Consider the following 20,899-nt stretch of genomic DNA (forward strand, 5'->3'; position numbering starts at 1 on the left):
ATTTTTACATCATCTGAAAGCTGAATAAATAAGCTTTCTATTGATATGCTTAAACCAGATAAACTCTAGAATCTGAGGCTGCAAAATTTAAAAAAAAAATTATACTGAGAATATCGCTTTTAAAGTTACAGTAATCAGAGACTCTGTAGAAGGTCGTTGCTAAGAAGAAACAGGTTTGTTTTAACACTACATACTGTAGACACCAAACTTGAGTTGGTAATTCCCAAAGAGCGGGCAGCAGCGAGTGATGTTTGTATGCGTGTTTCTGGTCATTTTTGTTAGCAGTTTTGCTGCATCCACTCACAAAAATTAAGTTTTGAAATATCTTTGATTTTTGGCAAAAAAGAAAATTGATTATTTTGACTCATACAATGTATTTTTGGCTATTACTACAAATGTTCTCGTGCTTTTCATAGCTTTGAAAGTCTATAAACTAGAAAAGTATAACATTTGTATAAATATGCATTCAACTCAAACTGTTCAAGCAGATACTTGAGCAATGTTTTGGTCTGTCTATCTATGTTAGAGAATAAAAATAATAATATAACAATTTTATATTAATATAAAATATTTGTTCCTGCCGGTGTTAGTTTTAAAGTCCTGTTGAACCGGAAGTTGCGATCGTTTTTACTTCCGTATTAAGACACATTTCCGAAAGAAATGGAATTTCTAATGAGAAAAATAGTGGGCGTGGCTTTCGTCTTTTCTGCGATTTGATTGGATGTATAAAAACAGCCGTTGCATTTTGAGATGAAACTGGAAGAAGACTGACAGTTAAGGGGAGGAGTTAACAGATGCTCCGCCCAAGCCGTCTAACATACCTCATTTAAGATGGATAGTCATTACAGGAGGAAAGTGCATTTTCAGATTTTAACTAAAGATTATGAGGGCACACGATTTGTAAAAAGAGAATGACCCACATTGATAAACTATTTGCAATAAACGCTGCAGTATTTCATGAAAAAATAGGCATTGCCATTTTTAATTTCACTGGGACTTTAAGGGAACAGTTTATCCAGAAAAAAATCATATTTTACATAGTCAAGATAATGCAATGTGTGTTGACTGAGCATATATGCATAAATTAGAAAAAAGCAGTTTAAAATTGTTTCCTAATATCTTCCTAATAAATTATTATTTTTGGCCTAACTATTCTTTTAAACAAGACATTTTGATATAAAAATATGTCAGGACGATATAAATGATTCGAAAGTTGCAAAAAGTTTGAAAAAAGTTCTAGTTCTACACAAATGTAATAATCACAGTGTTTGTCAAATGCATTGTATGTACCAGATGGGTGTCGAGTTGCTCGCGGGCAGTGTCTGGTAAACCTCCCACAGCCTTTGATTCTAACAGCTGACGTTCTGTGTCTTTTAACCACTGCTGCATATCTTCAATCTCACCATGGAAACCTTGAGCCTACAAAACAGAGCAGTCAGCGTCACAACAATAGAGTCACACATGAATTATCACAGGCCTGAGGGCTTTGTGTGTGAGTTAATGATCACAAAGATTATTATTCTCCAAAAAAGGTAAAACACAAGAACAATGCTGTCTGGGATTAGACAGAGTAAACACGGCAATAAACAGCTATTTACATTCTTGCTCTCTTTTTTGAATGTGAAATAATGAAATGTTTTGAGAGGATGTTCCATTTACAATGGAAGGAAACTTTTTTACGCATTATCAATGGCATGCCGTTCCGTTCAAAAAAATTATAATCAAACTTTTGATTCATATTAAACAAAGTGGATTTCAGAAAGGATATTTTGGGGCATTATGTTTTTCGTAAATGGAAAAAGTATGCATTGTAAGATGTAAACTTTGAGTGAGAGCATGTGTGTGTGCGTGTGGACATCTCGCTCTTTACTGTTTCTCCTTCACATTCTTTAAGCTTAAGAGACGACATTTTTGGCCTCATGTTGAGAACATCATCAATCATCAATCCATTTTAGGAAACATTCAGCCATTTAGATTCCAGAGGGTTGCCAGGTCTCTGGCTGTACTCGTGTCTGACCTGCAGCAGGGCATTGTCCAAAAGCAGCCTCCTCTCTTTAGTCTTTTCCAGGATTGTTTTCCAGCGCTGATTGAGATTCTCCAGTTTGTTCTGTAAACCGCTGGCCTCCTCTCCAGCACTGGACTCTATCAGATCACTGCCCGCCTTATTAACCGCCTCCACCGTTCTCTTATGGGCCAGAACGTCGTTCTGCAACACCTGCCCAATAGAAACCAAACTGAGATAAAAGATGCTTGATGAACGAAACATTTGGCAATCACATCAAAAGCATGTTGACATACGTGGTGCTTTGCGAGCTCGATCTCGATGGCTTTTGGGTCACCACAGGCCTTCCTCTGTTCACTCAGCAGCTCTTCGGTGTGAGTAAGCCAAGCCAGAAGTTCATCTAACGCGTGCTGGAACTGCCCTAATGCCAACAGCGCCCCCTCCAGTTTGTGCTGAAAGAGATAGAGAAAAGTTCCTAACGTCATTTTTTAAATGCAATATTACCAAACTAGTCACTATTGGCAGCTAACAGAAGTGCAATCTGACCGAGATCCAACTGGGCACGACATGACAACGTTAGCTCAAGCAATGGTGCGAGTCGACGGGAGTGTTTTCATTTTTGCAACTTTGTTAGGTGTCGCCAGTGGGAAAGAAATGGCCAACTTCTCCTTTAAAGGCAACATAAAACTGTACGTACAATGAGTGTGCGTTATTCTAAAGATACAATATTTTCCTAATCTTTCATCGAAAAGTCTAGTTTTAATGCCTGAAATGACTTTCCAGCCACTGACGTAACCGATGCTGCGTGGCCATGGAAACGCAGTATTAACCAATAACATCACATCCATTTGGATTTTATCAGACTGTGTATGATTCATCTGTGCACTTTATTCCTAAAGAAAAAAACGTTCGTCTTTGTAATCTTTTATCAAAATGTAATAACTCGTGCCACCTGTGAAACAACTTTTCTATGGAAATCCCTTCCCCTAAAATGCATTCTGGTAAGCAATGTTCACTTTATACCATATCCTCTTTCGCTCTGACGCACAACGTTTGACATTGATTTATAATCTATAGTTTTCAGCCCTGTTCTCTGACCTGTCGGTTTATAATTTTTTTATCCAAGTTGTCCCAGAGCATTTTCAGCTCATTCACTGGCTCCAGGATGGTGCTGCGGTCGGCTTCCTCCACCACCTTCTTAAGCAGGAGTCCGGTCTGATGGTTCAACCTTTCCATCTCGATCTGCAGCTGGTACACCTCACCTTTAAACTTCTGCGCACATGAATCAAAACAGCAAGATCACAAGGTTTCACATTGGCTGCATTTACACGGATGCACAGATGTTATTGTTTCCAATGACCGCAGATGCATTACATGAGCACCCTAATGATTGAAGCACACTGGGATATCAGCGGGTCATGCGAGTACAAGGACTGTCCCGGGACAAGAGGATGTTCGCTCACCATAATGAGGACGAAATAGGTAATAAGATACACAAATGTGAGGAACATTAACTTAAATTTAAAAAATCAATACGGTTAATTCAGATGACAGCTCACAGCTCACCTTCATGTTTCAAAGCTCAAATCACCCATGACAAAAATGTAATCTCATAAGTGACTTGAAGATGCATACTGTGCCAAAACTCTGTCTCTGGCACACAAAGGAAATCTCAGAATGTAAGCGGATTAGTTCACCTGAAATCCATTTGAAACGGCTAATGGTTAAATGGTTACAATAATGCCAACTGTGCCAGATCAAAGGAATGAATCACTCCAAGTGTAAACACAGCTGCTATGTGGTCTGTCAGGTGAATTATATTCATGAGACAGTCAGAAGTCAAAGGCTGTAGATAAATAACTTCATACTTTCATCTGCATTGACAATGACTGTCACAATAAGCATCAGGTCATGGGTATGAGAAAATAAACCACACGCAAACCGTAAACCAATACCTTTAGTTCCTCCATCTGTTGTTTCACAGTCTCCAGGTCTGTGCCCACAGGCGACATCGAGTCAAGTTTGCCTTGCATAATATCCACAGAGTCAAACATGTTCTGGAAAGGAGGGGAAAACTATTGTCACATGGAAAAGAAAATCACAGCTTTACATCGAGTCGGGTTTCACTTCCAGCCGCAATACGAATGTGACTCGGATGAGCAACAATGAACTGAACAAAACTGAGCCACACCTTAACCAATTCTGGAGTTTGGGACAGTACAATTGTTTGATATTTATCTCATTTTTATTTGATATTCATCACATTCTCTTCATGAAGAGAATGACTGACTTTCATTAGAATGATAATGGAGAATCTGAGAGAACGTGAATGAAACAAACTGGGGTATATTGTGCTCTTAGCATATATAAAGAATGATTGATTCCTATCAACTCAACTCCTTCCCACTCAACTTTGTATTTTTAGGGATAAGGCTAGAAATATGATTGTTTAGATGGGAACACTGATTGAAAAACATGCTAAAATACTCTTCGTTTTTAGTAATAACAGTTACTTATGTTTTACTTTTTATTATATACTTCATTTTTTCACAAAACATATTAATTTTTAATTCAGAATTTAGGTGAGGTGAGCATTAAAAACAAATTAGAAAAGTATTAGAAATAAGTTAATTTTGGTGAAATTCACACATTTTAAGAGCAAACAGTAATGAGTAATTCAATTCCTTTCAGACAGTGTAACTAGTGTGTTTTTATAGTGTTGATGATGTAATTAGTAATTAATGACATTTTTTAATAAAAAAATTTACCAAAATACACTAAAATAGTGAAGTAAAATCTTTTATCCACACTCAAATTTTCCACTGCCCTCACTTTACAAGACATGGAAATCACATCATGTGGATGATTAATAATGAATGAAGTAATACTGTATGCCCACATGAGCACATTCAGAATGGCAGGAATCACTCATAACCACAAACCAGTAATGGAAATGACTGAATGTGTGTGTCATAAATACCTGAAGACTGTCCTGAAACTGCACCGCTGCCTGCATGGCCTCCTCCAGCATCTCTACTATCTCCCTCCAGGTTTTATTCAGGGTTTCCCATGCAGAGTTCACCTAAGAAACAGACAGAGAGGAGATCTGAATCATCCATCAACTTCACCAGAAGCACATGCTGAGTCTTAAACCAACGCATGTCAAGTATTGTCATGGTGTGCCAAATTACTGGTTGTGATTTACTACGACCCTATCCACTAATCGTTTTCTCTCCATTTTGGCCTTTCGTCCACACTGAGATGGCATTTTTTTCAACGAAAACCCACTCGAAAGTGGATACATTTGAAAACAACGTTTTCGCGTTGTAGTGTGGATGAGGAAAACGGAGGCGTTTAAAAACAATGACATGTTTTTCGTCATGTGACGCAGTTGTTTCGGCTGCTCTTCTGTTTGATAGCATTAATGTCAGTTCGGATTTGTCAGTGCTTTGCGCTTGTCATTGTGCTGGTATTTGGGGCTTTATTTAACGCCCATCTGCCGTCAAAACCTTTAAAGTGATAATTCACCCAAAAATACAAATGCTTTGCTTTACTTATCCTCATGTCTATCCAAACGATAACACATGGTTAATATGTTAAAGGGGTCACATGACACGGAACATCAGGTTCCAAAACAATTGTACTGACAAGTAAGCCCACCTTACTTGCGTACACATTTGGGCGGTCTTAGTCAAATCATACCACGAACTGACGTAGATTTGTGGGAGTGTGGTTACACGAGGCGTTTCAGGCAGGTCTGGGTGAGCATTCGCTTTTAGATAGAATGCATCTTTTGTTCCCACACTTTCATTTTTGCAATTTTACATGTCTAATACGGGCAACTTATAACACACCAAAGACACAGAAAAACACGTATTCGCACCATATGACCCCTTTAATGTTACTAACTTATATATTTTAATGGTAAGTTTTTCTTTCAGAGAAGCAGTTGAAAGAAGAATCTAAAACCATTACCTCATCTATACTTTTCTTAATGACTGGTTTGTCAGGTTCTCCACACGCTGTCATGAGTTCGGCTCCCAGATTCTGAACCACACTCAGTTCCTCTTGAAGTCCATCAATCTCCTCTCTAAAGCTCTGTGAAGCAGAGGCAGATGCTATGAATATGTCGATCAAACCTGAATGAATACTACAGTGCATGTGCTCTCTGAAAGGCTCCAGACCTCCACGGACTCTTGCTGTTGTTTGACCACTGAAGGGTCGACTCCTGGCTCCTCCAGCTCTTTCAGCAGGTCATGCGTGTCCTTGATGGTGACGATGAGAGCGCAGTGGTCACACCAAAACTTTTCAGCCAGGTCCATGACGTCCAGAAGCTTCCCCTCTCTTTCCTCCAAAAGAGCTTGGATGTCACTCCATAGAAACACCATCTGGTCCAGTTTGTCTTGAACAGCTTCAAAACCAAAAAAGGCAGAGCATCTCCATTTGCTTTGAAATAACACAGCAACATTGTCTTAAAAGTGTAAGCAAAGTAACTCGTTAGGCCATAACTTCTAGCAGATGCTTTGGACTGTGTCAACCAACTTAGCAGGGAAAAAAGATACATTAATATGGTTTGAGTTCAGTTTAGATCAAATTGATGTGAAATGCTCCAAATGTCACCCTGAGATTTCTTTCTCAAGATTCTATGCACAAGATGTAAGGTACTGTACATGAGGTAAACTTTGACTCTTAAGTAGGGTTGGGAATCGAAAATCAATTCCAATTTAGAATTGGAATCGAAAGGCTAGGAATCGGATCGGAATCGAAAGGAATAGGAATCGGATACTTGAGATTCAAATTTGAATTCCTCTTATCAATTCCTGTGTGCATATTTTCAGAAAAGTACATGCGTTGCATGATCTGCTGATATCTCAATAAAAGCCCTTATGAAAATTATCGATATTTTTTACTGTAGTAAGCATAGTTTAGCTATAGAATTTGCATTAAAGCACAGGAATCACAAATTAACCATAGTTGCATTATAGTAACTGCAGTTTAACCATGATGTAGTTCAACTATGATAATACAAATTGTAATAAATCAGAAAAGGTGTGTTTCTATGTGTAAATATACACAAAACGGTGCTCATAAATATATAAATATATTTTGCAAACAAGTCAATAAGAAGGCTAAATGACCATACAGGTTGATATCTAAATGTTTTACTTCAACTGTGGAATCGAAACTGGGAATCGATAAGAATCGAAATCGATAAGCAGAATCGGAATTGGAATCGATAAAATTGAAACGATTCCCAACCCTACTCTTAAGAGAATGTGTACCTTTGGCCGAGTGGTCTTTGTCTGCTCCTTCAGAGCGGGCAATCATCTCCTCTCCTCGCTGTTTGAGGGTCTCATACGAGGGCTGAAGTTTCTCCAGATCTACAGCCACAGCTTTGTTCTCAGATATCTGCTCCCGTATCTTCTCCACCTCCACTGAAATGGAAGGAGGTTGACGGAGGCGCTCGGCGATGCGCTCCAGAGACTCCAACATGGGGTCAATCTTATCGTGAAACTGCAATGCGTTCAGAAAATTCAGGTTTTTAACCCTTCAGAAGCAAAACGAGATCTTGCCCATAAAGAGTGAAAATGCGTAGCAGTGTTGACCTGAGTGGATTTGGAGATGGCCTCGTCGAGAGCAGCGGCTCTGTGTTTGACATCGACTTTAAGCTGGCTGTACAATCTATCTGCCGTCTGGTATTTCTCTCTGATGGGCTGTCCCTCCGACGGACTCAACTCCACCAGCTGAGGTCCGGTTTTATTCATCTTGTCGATGTGCGGCTTGTGCTCGGCTATCAGTTCCCTCATTTGCTGAGAAGCAGAAGTGTCGTATCATCAGGATAGAAAGCAATGGATTGTCAACAGCATTACCACATAAAAGCTAAAGGTCCAACACGATCTGACCTTCCACTATATACCATCTGTTTGGTTGCTGATGTACAGTTGTACTTTAAGCCTATTAGGATAACGTTGAGAGGTGTTGCTAAGCACGATGTGAAGTGATAAGCCGCGATGAACCGGTTTGGAATATTTTATCTTACCCTCAGCTCTTCCTGCTGTTGTCTGAGCGCTTCATACTCAATAGCTGGCTGGGACAGTTGGCTGAAGGTGGATCTGGTCTCCTGCAGCCATGGCCAGAGCTCGTCGTATGTCTCCCAGAACTGACAGGCTAGAGAATGAGCTCTGTCCAGCTGAAGACAACGCTCGGAGTTCAGATGGCTCACCGCGTTATACTTCTCCAACAGTTCGTGGAGAGTCATCTGTATAAAATCACATTAAAATCATGTCCTAAACCTTGAATGTGTTGTTTCTTCAGAAGAAGGTGAATTAAAGCTGGACGGCATGTCGGTATATAAGACTCAAGAGTTTAAATGTAAAGAATGAGGACGTACCAGCAACTCAAAACGTTTGTTATGTAATCTTTACTGGTCATATTTACCCTCAGTGTCTGCTTCTCCGCCTGATCTTTGCTGTTCATAATGGTCTCGCCTGTCTTCACAATATCATCAACAGCATCTTTATGTCTCATAATGTCCATGGAGAAGCTCTGCAGGAGAAAATCAACCACTCATGCCTTTTGTATATTTTAGTGACAGTTCACATTAAAGATGACCACGCAAGCGTGTGCCAGACCTTCTGAGCCTGAAGCTGAGTGGTGGCCTCCTCGGGTTCAAGCCTCACGTCTCCAGGAGATGACAGCTTCTTCTCAGCTTCTGTCAGCCAGGCCAGCTCAGAGAAGGCTGCCTGCTCAAACTACACATGAACAGAGTCAGCAGACTGCGAGAACACATTAATTTAGCGCCAGTAATATAGATGACTGAAGATGAAATTATTATTTTATTCTAAAAATGATTTAGTCATCTCTAATCAAGATTACAGATTTTTCAGAAATTGTCATGTCTAAATAAACGTTATAATGTGGGGCAGGACACATTCATTTAGTTATGTTTTTGGTGGAATAAAAATTTGAAACGGTCCAATAACAGATAGAAATGTGAAGAATTAATATTTCATAATAATTCAATAAAGCATAAAAATGTAATAACATTATTTAAATATATATATATATATATATATGAATACTGCTTATAAATACCAATATTTATAATTAAAATAAGAAAATGATAAATATTAATAAAAACAAATTTTTGTCATTAATAACGCATTTGTATAATCAACAAGAGTAATTTGGCCAAACAAATCCTTCCATAGTACACACTATTGTAATGCAAATGTAAACATTCAGGGCCACACTTCATTAGTGAATAATGGAAACGGTATGAATGCGGCTAGAGAGGATGAATTACATTTGGATGACATTAGGAATTAAAAGCACAATGAAGTCAGTCGCCCTCGGCAGGCATCATTGTCTAAACACAGACACACAGAATCTTTCTAATAGAGGGCTTGTGTTACTTTTCTAAAACAGCTGAGGTCCACCGTACCTGCTGTGATTTTAAGATGGCAGCTTCAGTCTGGTCCACATGCTGGCTAACAGCATCACTGGCCGATCTGTAGCGCTCATTGTCATCCGTGATCACTCTGTCTAACCCTTCCCTCGCTCTCCACGGCACAAGATCCAGCAGAGCACTGCTCACTTCATTCAGAGAGTCCAACAGTGGCTTCTGATCTTTAACCTCCTTCAGCAGAGCCTGAACATGACGAGCCACAAAAGATTAGCGTTCAGAATCTGATTTATACTTTAAGAGATTATTTTTTAATGTTACTAAATGGTGAATTATATGAGAAATGATATCCTACTTGTGTCAAATCTAGTGACAGCACTATCTTGCAAAAACTACACTACCAGTTTTTGGGATCACTTGACAAAAATGTTTCTCATGATTGTAAACATCTATTCTGAAGCTGTATGTTTCAATAGTTGCAATTACTTTTGTAGACACAACTATAGTTGTTCTTTCACTAGTTCTTTCACTACAAAATATTTTTTTTAATATATACTTGGACCAAATAATGAATAAAAAGCAGCCAATTAGAGTCCAGCATAGATGGAAAATCCTTCAATAGTTTTTAAAAGCTTCCCAGGTTAAGACCTCAGAAACTGTATGATAAAATGCCAAGTGGACGACTTTGCAAATTCTAATAAAATGGTGACTACTTTGAAGATGCTAAAATATAACTTCATTTATTTTGGATACTTTAAGTCACAACATAATTCCCAGTTACAACTGTGTTATTCCGTAGTTGTATTCTAAAATGTTAAAAAATAGAAATAATGATAAGTGATCATAAACTTTTATCTTATTGTACATTTTCTTTCTAAAGACTAAATGGTTGTTAGACTTAGACTTACTTTCTGTCTGTCTTGCAAGCTGGTGAGCTGCTCTCCGACTGCCTCTTGAGCTTCAAATGTGGACACTTCAGACTCCACCTTCTCTAGCCAGGAGTTCAACTCCTCATGGGTGTTTTGCAGTTTGGTGGCCAGGGACAGGGCGTTGTCCAAAGTCTTTGAAACATCATTGCTCATTGCAGTGATCTCTGAATACCTTGACTTTATTCCATCTAGCTTGCCTTGGATAACAACAACCTCATCGCCTGAAAAAAAGGGAACACAGTCATTCATACCACTGGAACTTGAGCGGGATTACAATCTGATAATACCAGAGCTCACAATGCTAGAACTATACTAAAACAATATCTATGTTCTGAATGCTAAGCCAAAATGACTATTGGTCATGTCACCTGTGGTGTGTTTCAGCAGTTCTAACCCATTCAGGATGGCCTGCTCAACATTTTGTTTCCTCAGCTCAATATCCTCATGAACAGCCTAGATGTTGGGACACACATCAGTCAACATTGTTGCCTGACACATCAACACAAAATCTTACAGCACCGCTGAACAGTGAAAAACTGAAAAAATAACAAAACGCCTTAAGAGGAGGAGCGGTTTGAAGTACCAGCAGCTCAGCGTGCTGTTTTGCAAGCACGGCGGTGGTGTAGTCTTGGACGGAGATGTCGCTCAGTTTGCTGTGCACCTCATCGAGCCAGGTCATGAGGGCCACCTCGTCTTCACCAAAGACGCGCGCATTAGCCAGAGCCTGCCGCAGCAGCTCCGACCTCCTGCGACAATGCTCCTGGAGCTCAATATAGCCGCACTGAGTGTTGTCTAGCTTGGCCTGAACCAGCTCCTTGTCATCCGCACAGCTGACCGTCCGCAGAGACTGGCCAAGACTCATGGCCTGGCACAAGATCTTACTGCGGCCCATAACCTCCTCCTCTAAGGTCTGATTATGACGGATGTCAGAAAACCAGGACAGAGAAACCATAATAACAGAAAGAAAATAATGGATCAACTGAACGTGTATGGAAAACAGAACACAAACGTATCATGGAAAATAAATCAAAGCATAAACACAAGGTTTGAAAACAACAAAGCAACGTGACTGTAGATTGTTCTGCACCTTATGCTGAGAAATCTGCTCCTGTAGTTTGGCCGTCTGGGTGCCAATGGGTTCTGAGTTTGCCAGCCTTTTTTCGGTAGCAGTCAGCCATTCTGTTAAAGGCTCGAGGGTGTCGTGGAATTGCTGTGCCACCACTAAAATACTCTCCAGTTGCTTGTGTCTGCCAAGAATGTCGCACAAGAGTTTTATCGCTTGACGTGACTGGATTTCATTGTATCATCATAATATATGCAACCTGCTCCCTTTGACCTAGTAAGGCATCCCAGCAATAGTTTTGAATTGAAACATTTAAAACCATCAGCACATTGGCTTAAGCATGAAAAGGGAAGATATATAAACCAAGAGTTTATTAACTAACTGCGTTAAGGTTGTATAACGTCTGCTAAATAATCCAATGCTTTCCTCTGGGTAAAATAAATATTTTCCAAAATAAATAAAAATCTGTACAAATTTTAGTTTGTTACATGTGTCCGTAAAAAATAATACGTGAGTGATCGCTTAACACTAACATGAGCTATGTGCACAGAATATGAGTATTCCTGCGTTCTATGTTTAGATTTAAGATCAAAAGAAAGACCAACAATTGCCTTTGGTAATGCGTTTCTTGCAGAAATATCAAGAGAGAGAAACATGGCTAACACTTCCAATATCAGTATAGGCAAACAGATGTTTGTAGGAAAAAACAATGCATCCCTATTTTAGATGTAAAGGTTATATGCAAAGTGTTGGGTTGCCTTTTCATTTTTTGTAATAAAAATATAATGATCTGCTCGATCTGTAATTTGTTCATTTTAAAGTGATACTTCACCCAAAAATAAACATCATTTACTCACCTTTGAGTTGTTCCAAACCTGAATAAATGTCTTTGTTCTGGTGAACACAGAGAAAGATATTTGGAAGAATGCTTATAACCAAACAGTTCTTGGACCCCATTGACTACCATAGTAGGAAAAAATACTTTACATTTTTTTTGGTTCTGTTGAACACAAAAGAAGATATTTTGAAGAATGTAGGACAGCAAACAGTTTCTGGGAAACTTTTGACTTCCATTGTCTTTTTTCCTACTATGGTAGTCAATGGGGTCCAAGAACTGTTTGGTTACATTCATCCAAATATCTTTCTCTGTGTTCAACCAAACAAAGAAATGTATACAGGTTTGGAACAACTAGAGAGATTCATGACAGAATTTTCATTTTTGGGTGGACTATCCCTTTAAAATGAACATATTACAGAAAGAGCAGATCATTATATTTTTATCACAAAAAATGAAAAGGCTTTTCTTAAAATTAAGCCAGAACCAAAAGGTGAATTCAATTATATTCATATTGATTTTGAGGGCTTGCCCTGTTTGGAACAACAGTTGAATATGTTGAATCACAAGTTGTTTGAAGTTTTACCTGTTGTCAGCTTTCTTAAGTAGGGCATCCCACCTTTGCCCGAGGCATTCAATTTCTCTTGCGATCTTCTCCTTATCAACAGTGTCAGCTAACTCTGTCACCTTCAGTCCTTCCATCTTAATCAGCTCCACCGTTGCTCTTCGGTCATCCAGCAGTCTCTGCAGGAGCTGGCCAGAGCAAATGAGAGAAAACTATCAGCAATTGCAAAATAGCACTGAAGTCATCTGACATTTTACATTATGACTTCTAACCTTCTGTTCTTGTATCTGTGCTTTGACCACTTTGAACTCTGCAGACGGAGGTTTCTGATTGGCCACGAGCTCTTCTGTGTCTGTGAGCCAGCTGAGAAGAGACTCCAGTGCATCCTGAAACCTGCCACAGTGCAGCAGCGCTTCATGCAACTGCGCAGATCTCTCCGCAACCTTAAAACATCACAGGAGTGCTACAGTGAGACATACAAACCACTAAACTACAAAAACTACTGTTTGATTTCCCTGTTAAAAACAACAGGGACTATCTGTTTGTTTGAAGTGTTTGAAAACCTGTTTTCTATATTTTAGCTTTTCTATCGCATTCTATGATTCATCAAAACATCAGCAGCAGGTGACAGCATCAAACAACTATAACGCTAACACCCTATTTTTATGCACAACAACTACATTACTGTCACTTTACCAAACAATGCGGTTACAATAGTAGCATGAGTCATTTACTCACCGAAACTGGCACACAGTTAAATTATGATAAAAAAATATCATAAAATTTAATCATAAAAATACATATTTTCCCAAGTCCTGAAAGGCTGCTTTATTCGTTTTCAGCCTGACTCTTACTTTTTTGTTGAGGGTGTTCCACCGTGTATTGAGCTCCTCCAGGTCTTGCTCAAGGCTCTTGGTGCTGGTGCCTTTGGAGGCGTTCTGGATCAAACCATGACCTACAGAGTTTAACTCCTGCAGCTGGCTCTGAAGAGACTCGATAACATCTTTCTGAAAAGCCTGTAGTCAGTGACACATACAGAAGAACATTAAAACCCAAATGTAACTGATAGAAGCTATTCAGCTGCTGAAGACATTACTGAGAAGAGCCATTAAAGTAATTTAAAGGGATACTTCACCCAAAAGTGAAAATTCTGTCATCATTCACTCACCTTCGAGTTGTTCCAAATCTGTATAAATGTCTTTGTTCTGATGAACACAGAGAAAGATATTTGGAAGAATGCTTGTAACCAGACAGATTTTGCCCCCCATTGACTGCCATAGTAGGAAAAATACAATGGTAGTCAAAAGTGCCCCAGAACTGTTTGCTGTCTTACATTCTTCAAAATATCGTATTCAACAGAACAAAAAAAATATAAAGTATTTTTTCCTACTACGAGAGTCAATGGGGGGCAAGATCTGTTTGGTTATAAGCATTCTTCCAAATATCTTTCTCTGTGTTCATCAGAACAAACAGTTTGGAACAACTCGAAGGTGAGACAGAAATGATGACAGAATTTTTATTTTTGGGTGAAGTATCCCTATAAAGCAACAAGAAAGTTTGAAAAAATTCAGTAAGTCAATTGTCTTAGAGTAAAACTCAAATTCTTAAAAGAAATAAAAAAGACAGAATCAGACGATTGCTGATAAAGCAAGTATAACACTATACAATTCCCCTCATGTCATTCAAAATCTGTATATGCCTCGTTCTTCTGTGGAACACAGAAGAAGATATTTTGAGAAATCTTGCAATGGTTTTACGATTATGCAATGGGAGCCAATGTTGTTTAGGTACCAACATTGCTCAAAATATCTTCTTTTGGGTTGAAACAATTATTAGAGAATTTATTGCTTTAGAAGTGTTTGAATTTATATTGGGTTCTGACATTTGCATGCGTCCTACCACACAATAGCAACACTGTGATCAGAACACGTGGTCTTTTTGGTCAAGCTTTGTAATCGATGAGTAATATATTCTTGTGGCGACACCAGCGCACAAGAATATTATCCTGGTGGAATGGCATTCAAAACATATCATGCTGATCACCAGTTATGTTGCTCATTTCAGCGGGGTAACAAAATCTGGTGTGGCCGCACCCTTATAAGGCGAGCCTGTCCCATTGACAGGGTGCCCTCCAGCACAGCTTGTTGTCGGTTATAGCCCGCTGTGCAGGATCCCAATATCTGACTCACTGAGCAGCTAACACAACAAACTCAATTCAGCAATCTTCTAATCTGATAACGGGCGACGGCACAATTCTCATTCTCCCAGGAAACGCCAATCAAACCATCAACGTTAATTTGGGGTACCTGCGTGGAAGGCAAGGTCACCAGTTCCAGCTGCGAACATTCAGCTATGGATGTTAATAAACTTTCTATCTCTTCATCATCCACGTGTTTTATTCCATTGGTCAAGCCTGCCTCTCTTTCCACCAACAACAAGAAATCCTCCAAGTCAGCCATTCGGGAGTCTGTGGCTCTTTGATCGTACTCGTAACGCTTTTCGTCTTTGATTACATGCTGTTCTGGATTCTGTTTGTTACGTGGAAGAGTCTTCGGTTGTGTCACCACAACGCTAAAGAGCTCACAGTCATCTTCAGAACAAGCGTCTTCGAGAAGCTCGGCGGCGGGTAATTCCTCATATCCTGAACATGTTCTGCTTTTCATCTCATACGTAGAGTTCTGTGTCATAGTGCTTGACTCTGCAAACGTCCTGCCGTTGATAACAGTACACTTACCAACAGCGACCTGAGCCTCAATAAGGTTCGAGTTGCCCTTATGTGGTTGGCTTCCGAGCATAAAAGAGTTGGTGTAAAACTGCTCAGTGGGAAGAAGGTCTCGTACAGGGGAGAAGGGAAACTCTTCCTGGCTGGAGCTGAGAGAACACCCAGCGTTCAGTTCCCCAGACACATGTACTCCCTCAGTGGAAGCGAGACTTCTCGTGCCAGTCACGGTTCTCCTCTGGGCATGCTGGTTCCGCGGTTCTCGTTCCGCAGTGGGACTGCACAGGCCCGAGTCACCTTCTGAGGTAAGAGAGTTTGTCATACTGCTTCCTCTCCCCACCCGTCCCAAACCACGCTGGCCCGTTCCATCGTCAAACAACATCCCGCTGCCGTACTCGCTGGGGTTGGCAGGTGCGAATGTCTGCCAAGAACGCCGTTGATGAGGCTGCTCCTTCTTCTCACCCACCGGCCTCGGCTTGCACAGCGCGCCGTCTGCACCCCGGACAATATCTCCATTGAGCTTCAAACCGTCGAATGCCAAACGCTCATCCGTACGCACCGCATCCTTGTTCCGGAGCTCAAAGGCACTAGAGGACGACAAGACACTGTTCCCACAAAGAGCGCTGATATCCACGGTTCGATGGCTGTATGGCAGAGTGCCGATGAAGTGTCTGGAGGCCAGACTGCCTTTGGAGCCCGAGTTGATCTGCTCGTTCAGACGCACCGTATCGTGTATGGACCTCTGGGGGACGTAACAGTCATCGATGTTGAGGTCTTCCTCTTCTCCTTTGGCCACACATGAAGGGTTCTGCCGCAGACAGTCGGGTCTACTTAGAGGTTTTCCCATGATGACGACACTTTATTTGTGAATATTGTATAAAAATGAGGTAACGTTTTCAGTGCAATAGTCTTAAACAAAAGGGGTAGATGCAGATGCTTTTGTGTGCACTTTCACAAGTTGCTAGGCACAGCATCATATGCTTCACCCTATCTTCAGAAAATAAATTAAAATAAAGTTTTTTAAGAGCAAAACGTTGTAGGAAAATATAGCCTTTGTATGTGAATAAACATTACATTTAAATATAATAATGAAGTAATAAAATTACTTCCAGAGATAAAGAAAAAGAAACCCCAATATACATAAATAAACACTCTCTTCCATGATGACAATCTTCCTGGTTTCCATTTCTCTCCATTGTCACAACCTGTCATTATTGCTTCTTTCCTTAGTTCCTCGTAACTCCATCAAAGACATCATCCATAGCAGAAACAAAGTGCTCGTCTGTTTAGATGATCCTCAACATTCTCACGCAGTTATCCACACAGAGGTCTCGCGGACGCATATTGGTGGGAATATCCCAGTACAAATCCTCAAATCTGGGAAAACAAAGCCATAAGCTCCTGGAGAAACAAAAAGCCGCTCCTGCCGCTCTTGTGGTCCAACCGGCAATGACAGACACCCTCCTGGCACAGGGCTCAAGGCCCCGCCCCCCCCTCGCATTATTCAGCCAACATCTGCCACAACTCCATTTGTGCGGGCCTGCTCAAGCTGATTGGTAGTTCCCTGACCCTCTTTTAATTCCCTCCTTCTGTCTCCCTGGCCCATTTGACTTAACTTCTTAGTGTGATTTCTGCTCTGATAGCAAAACCCTCCTCCTCCTCCTCCTGTCAGGGGAGGGCAGAAAGAGAGAATAAAGTGAAGGGCTCCCTCTCAGATGACATCATAGAGGGCAGAAACAGATCTGCTGTTTTCTCACCTCTCCTCCACTTCCCGGTGGTTCAGAAGGGTTTGTAGTATCTCTTTATTAGAGAGGAATGCTAAGGGAGGAACTGGATGTGGGTAATATAACACCATAACCTCTGCCAAGTGCATGACAGAGCTTTTTACATGGCAAGTGAACAAAGTGGGAGATGCAACGGGGTATAAAGAATGCGCTTTTCTTTCTGGAACTTGCCAACTTTATGACAACGAGATAATATCTAGATATTTCTCTGATAGTGCCCTAGGAAGTGGATTGGAAAGGTAGGGAGTATATACTGTATGTTTACTTTCAAGGGCGTACAAGTGTGTACAGCTTAGAGAAAGTGGCCAAGGAAAATTACCCAAAACACCTCGGAGCCTCACCTTTGACGTTTGACTAAAGTAAACATGCTCAGGCATTTTTTACACCCAGAATAAAGCCGTTATGAGGCAGTTGTGTGTACAAATGTGTTGACACCATTCTCATAACTATCCTTACATTGCATATCGCAGTCATATTCAAAACAGGGTTTAGACAGTCTCCTAATAATGATTAGAGACAAACTGCAGATTTAAGGTTTGGAAGTATTTTCTACATTAATATACAGTACATAAAATCACAGTAACTCATATTATGTGTAAATGTATTTATGATATCATCACAGTCGAACACAAAATTTGGGCAGTTGTACTGCAGGTCATTTCAAAGAAATACATTTTATTTATTGTGGATTGCAGCCCAACATCTGTGCTATCAAAAAGAGACAATGGGAAGCTGGAAAAAAATTAGAGTATTGAAATACTCCAGGCTCTAAATAAAGGCAGAAAATATTTTTTTCACCCTTCCAAGGCCAAAGTCTCTGATGTCTTTAAGATGCATTTGGTGCTATTGACGCCATACAGTCGTCTTTTCAACAGAATAAAGGGGTTTTATCTTTGTGAAGTGGCATTTTGTGTGGATGAACTTGACCATTTACTCTTTGATCTTGATACAATGATTATGAAACCCGAACAGAACAAATTTCTGTGGACATTTCTCATAAATCCATTTACATAAATTGTCAGATTAAATCAGATGTGACAAGAATGCTTTTGAACAATTTACACAGCATTTTTCATGACAGGCCTTTGAAGTTTTCATTAACCAAATGTTAAATGCAGGGGCGGACTGACCGGTAGGACATTCTGTAAAAGTACAGAACGGCCATCCCACCGATGGCCTACGGCCGTGACCAGGGGCAGACTGGCGTACCGGAACTTTTCCCGGTGGGCCGCTAATGTATGGGGCCAGAATGGACGCCTGGGCCGGACAGACGGACGCATTATAAACGCGAATGCACGCAATGCGAAGGCATTAGCGAGTCGGACACGTATGCATGTAACGCAATGACACGTTACATACAACCCCCCCCGCCCCGTCAACAGAAAATGGTGGAGGGCCGATGCCATCAAATACCACCCCCCCAGGTTGAATAGTGGAGTGCCGATGTGGGCCGAAAATCCAGGGCCGATTTTGCTTCCCAGTCCGCCCCTGGCTAAATGTGAATGTTATTAAATAACAACAATGATTGTTTGTGCCGCAAAAAGTCTTTGCCATACTTCCTCATCGGAGGTTTTTTAGGGCGCTCAAGTGTTCAGTGTGAATATCCTTTGAATTAAACGTCACAACAAAACAGAGCGACAATTCCTAGATCAAAATATATATACAGTATATATAATTATATAAAAATATATATAATATATATAATAACATTTTAATATTTTATTTACGGCAGGTAAATCTTCTAAACTTACCTTCCACTGGCAAAACAATAAATATATTTTGGGCCCTGTTCGCAAAGTTTGATTTGGGACATTTCAATGCACTTCCATGTGAATGAACACATTCTTTGACCTGATGTTACATGCATGAATCCATTCATTTAAACACAGACATTAAAGGAGACAATAGCTGTCTGTGCACAGAAACAGGGCAGGGACTTTAACCCATATGAAAAAAGTCTGTCAACAGAACCTCTCACCATTCACACGGACAATACCCACAGGCACAGAAACGCACAACTATTATTTAGATGAGAACAAAGGTTTCGTTGAAAAGGGAAAAAGAATCTCAGAATGCATTTCTCCAGCACTTACGGGCTGAGATAATTTGAGCCGTATTGCAATATGATCGCAGTGAAACGCCATCATAATGCATCAATGTGTAGAAGTGCATGTGCTACGGTGTGGGAGGGTGTGGTGTTCTCTCTGAGGGGGTTTGTACATCGTGAGTCAGGGTGATGAGTAGGTCCAACACTTCACAAAGTCTCTTTTATCATCATCACCTTTGGAGTAAGGAGTAGCCTAAATAGGATTCAAGAGCCGGAAATTCCCACAGGTTCACCATGTGGTTAACCATGGGAGGCAAAACTCATAAATGTAGTTGTTCAGAAAAGCCCAGAAATATCTCACAAATGCCTCTATTAGAGTTTCAGAAGAGATCTGAAAAATGCCTCAAACTGAGCTCAGATTTATAGTCTGCAATCAAGTAAATATTATTAAAGATCTCAAAATGAACTCAGCAATGACCTAAAATCCAGATTAATTTACCTCTACAATCTACATTTACTTTACACCTCCATACGCTTCATGGATTTCAACAAATACAGTCTCATTTTATTTCTCCTAAGCAATTCTAAATTGACACTTAAATCTGCTGGTCTATAAAAGAGCAACCTCTTAGCAATTACAGTCTCTAGAAATAAAAATTTGCAAATCTAAACCAGAGACTTCAAAAACATTTTTACACTCCTATGTATTTTCTTAAGCAACAGCATCAGATTTCTTACGTTTGATGGCCCTACCAGTGAGAACAAAGATGAATTTCCACCAGCAGATGCTGATGTAGCGGTGACATTGAAAAGAACAAAAAGAATGAGGCACTGGAACAACAAGAGGCCAAATGATGGACTGAAGAGCGGCAGCTGATGTTTCACAGCAGCACATGGATGACCCACAACACCCCCGTGTTTGATTCATACGCATATAGCTTCAGCATTTTTTCAGCTCCAAAGGCATTTAAGCAATATATTCAAAATCCAGACATTACTGCAACCTCATGCTTCTCTAAACAATGCAATGCATGAGAAATGGAATCACAAGCAGCAAAAAATCTAAAGTGAAAGGCAACAGAAATATCATATTTGCAAAAGGAAGATCAAGATATTTAGATAGGATGATGACAATGATGTCAATAAGACTCTTTGACATAAATCTATGTACACATACTGTACAGTAGTACATAGGCCATCATTTTACATTTGATTAAAAATAGCTTTCTTTGGTCTTTATCAGCACCTGTTTAAGCTGTTTTAACCTCAAAACATTACTTCTTCCTGGGTTTCATAATCGGTTTTGCTAATATTTGCACAACAAAAAGTATAGCAAGACCAAAAGAATTGCATTAGCAGGCAGGCATAAGCAGGAGAGATTTTTCAGTCTATTGTTTGCAGTGAATAGAGAGGCCTGCCCAGCGCTCGCTAATAGACCAAGAAGCAATCAAGTCAGACTCGGCCACCTTTCACTGGTCCGCTATGACACGCGGCACCCCACTGGTCTCCAGCTGGCTCAATGCTCATTCGATCCAATGACCCATCAGCTG

At 40.2% G+C, this 20,899-nt stretch overlaps 1 protein-coding gene across 21 annotated transcripts in view; it reads right to left on the reverse strand.

Annotated features, from left to right (window-relative positions):
• dst (dystonin) overlaps positions 1-20,899 on the reverse strand; it is a 204,890-nt gene that overhangs the window by 23,539 nt on the left and 160,452 nt on the right. For 17 of the 21 annotated variants that reach the window (XR_008963505.1, XM_057341524.1, XM_057341542.1 and 14 more), the window contains 21 exons: positions 13,654-13,815; positions 13,072-13,242; positions 12,821-12,987; positions 11,424-11,583; positions 10,920-11,246; positions 10,705-10,789; positions 10,316-10,557; positions 9,447-9,653; positions 8,635-8,754; positions 8,441-8,548; positions 8,043-8,261; positions 7,609-7,812; positions 7,285-7,516; positions 6,187-6,413; positions 5,978-6,100; positions 4,983-5,084; positions 3,958-4,059; positions 3,101-3,274; positions 2,299-2,454; positions 2,018-2,215; positions 1,291-1,419 (listed from right to left, as the gene is read on the reverse strand). Coding sequence is in view for 20 of the 21 variants with exons in the window: in XM_057341524.1 (XP_057197507.1) it covers positions 1,291-1,419; positions 2,018-2,215; positions 2,299-2,454; positions 3,101-3,274; positions 3,958-4,059; positions 4,983-5,084; positions 5,978-6,100; positions 6,187-6,413; positions 7,285-7,516; positions 7,609-7,812; positions 8,043-8,261; positions 8,441-8,548; positions 8,635-8,754; positions 9,447-9,653; positions 10,316-10,557; positions 10,705-10,789; positions 10,920-11,246; positions 11,424-11,583; positions 12,821-12,987; positions 13,072-13,242; positions 13,654-13,815 (3,615 nt within the window). In the remaining variant the exon portion in view is untranslated. The remainder of the gene's footprint in view (positions 1-1,290; positions 1,420-2,017; positions 2,216-2,298; positions 2,455-3,100; positions 3,275-3,957; positions 4,060-4,982; positions 5,085-5,977; positions 6,101-6,186; positions 6,414-7,284; positions 7,517-7,608; positions 7,813-8,042; positions 8,262-8,440; positions 8,549-8,634; positions 8,755-9,446; positions 9,654-10,315; positions 10,558-10,704; positions 10,790-10,919; positions 11,247-11,423; positions 11,584-12,820; positions 12,988-13,071; positions 13,243-13,653; positions 13,816-20,899) is intronic. The other 4 variants (XM_057341543.1, XM_057341537.1, XM_057341544.1 and 1 more) reach the window with 1 other exon arrangement.

The sequence above is a fragment of the Triplophysa rosa genome, linkage group LG9 (genome assembly GCF_024868665.1).
Source record: "Triplophysa rosa linkage group LG9, Trosa_1v2, whole genome shotgun sequence".
Lineage (NCBI taxonomy): Eukaryota > Metazoa > Chordata > Actinopteri > Cypriniformes > Nemacheilidae > Triplophysa > Triplophysa rosa.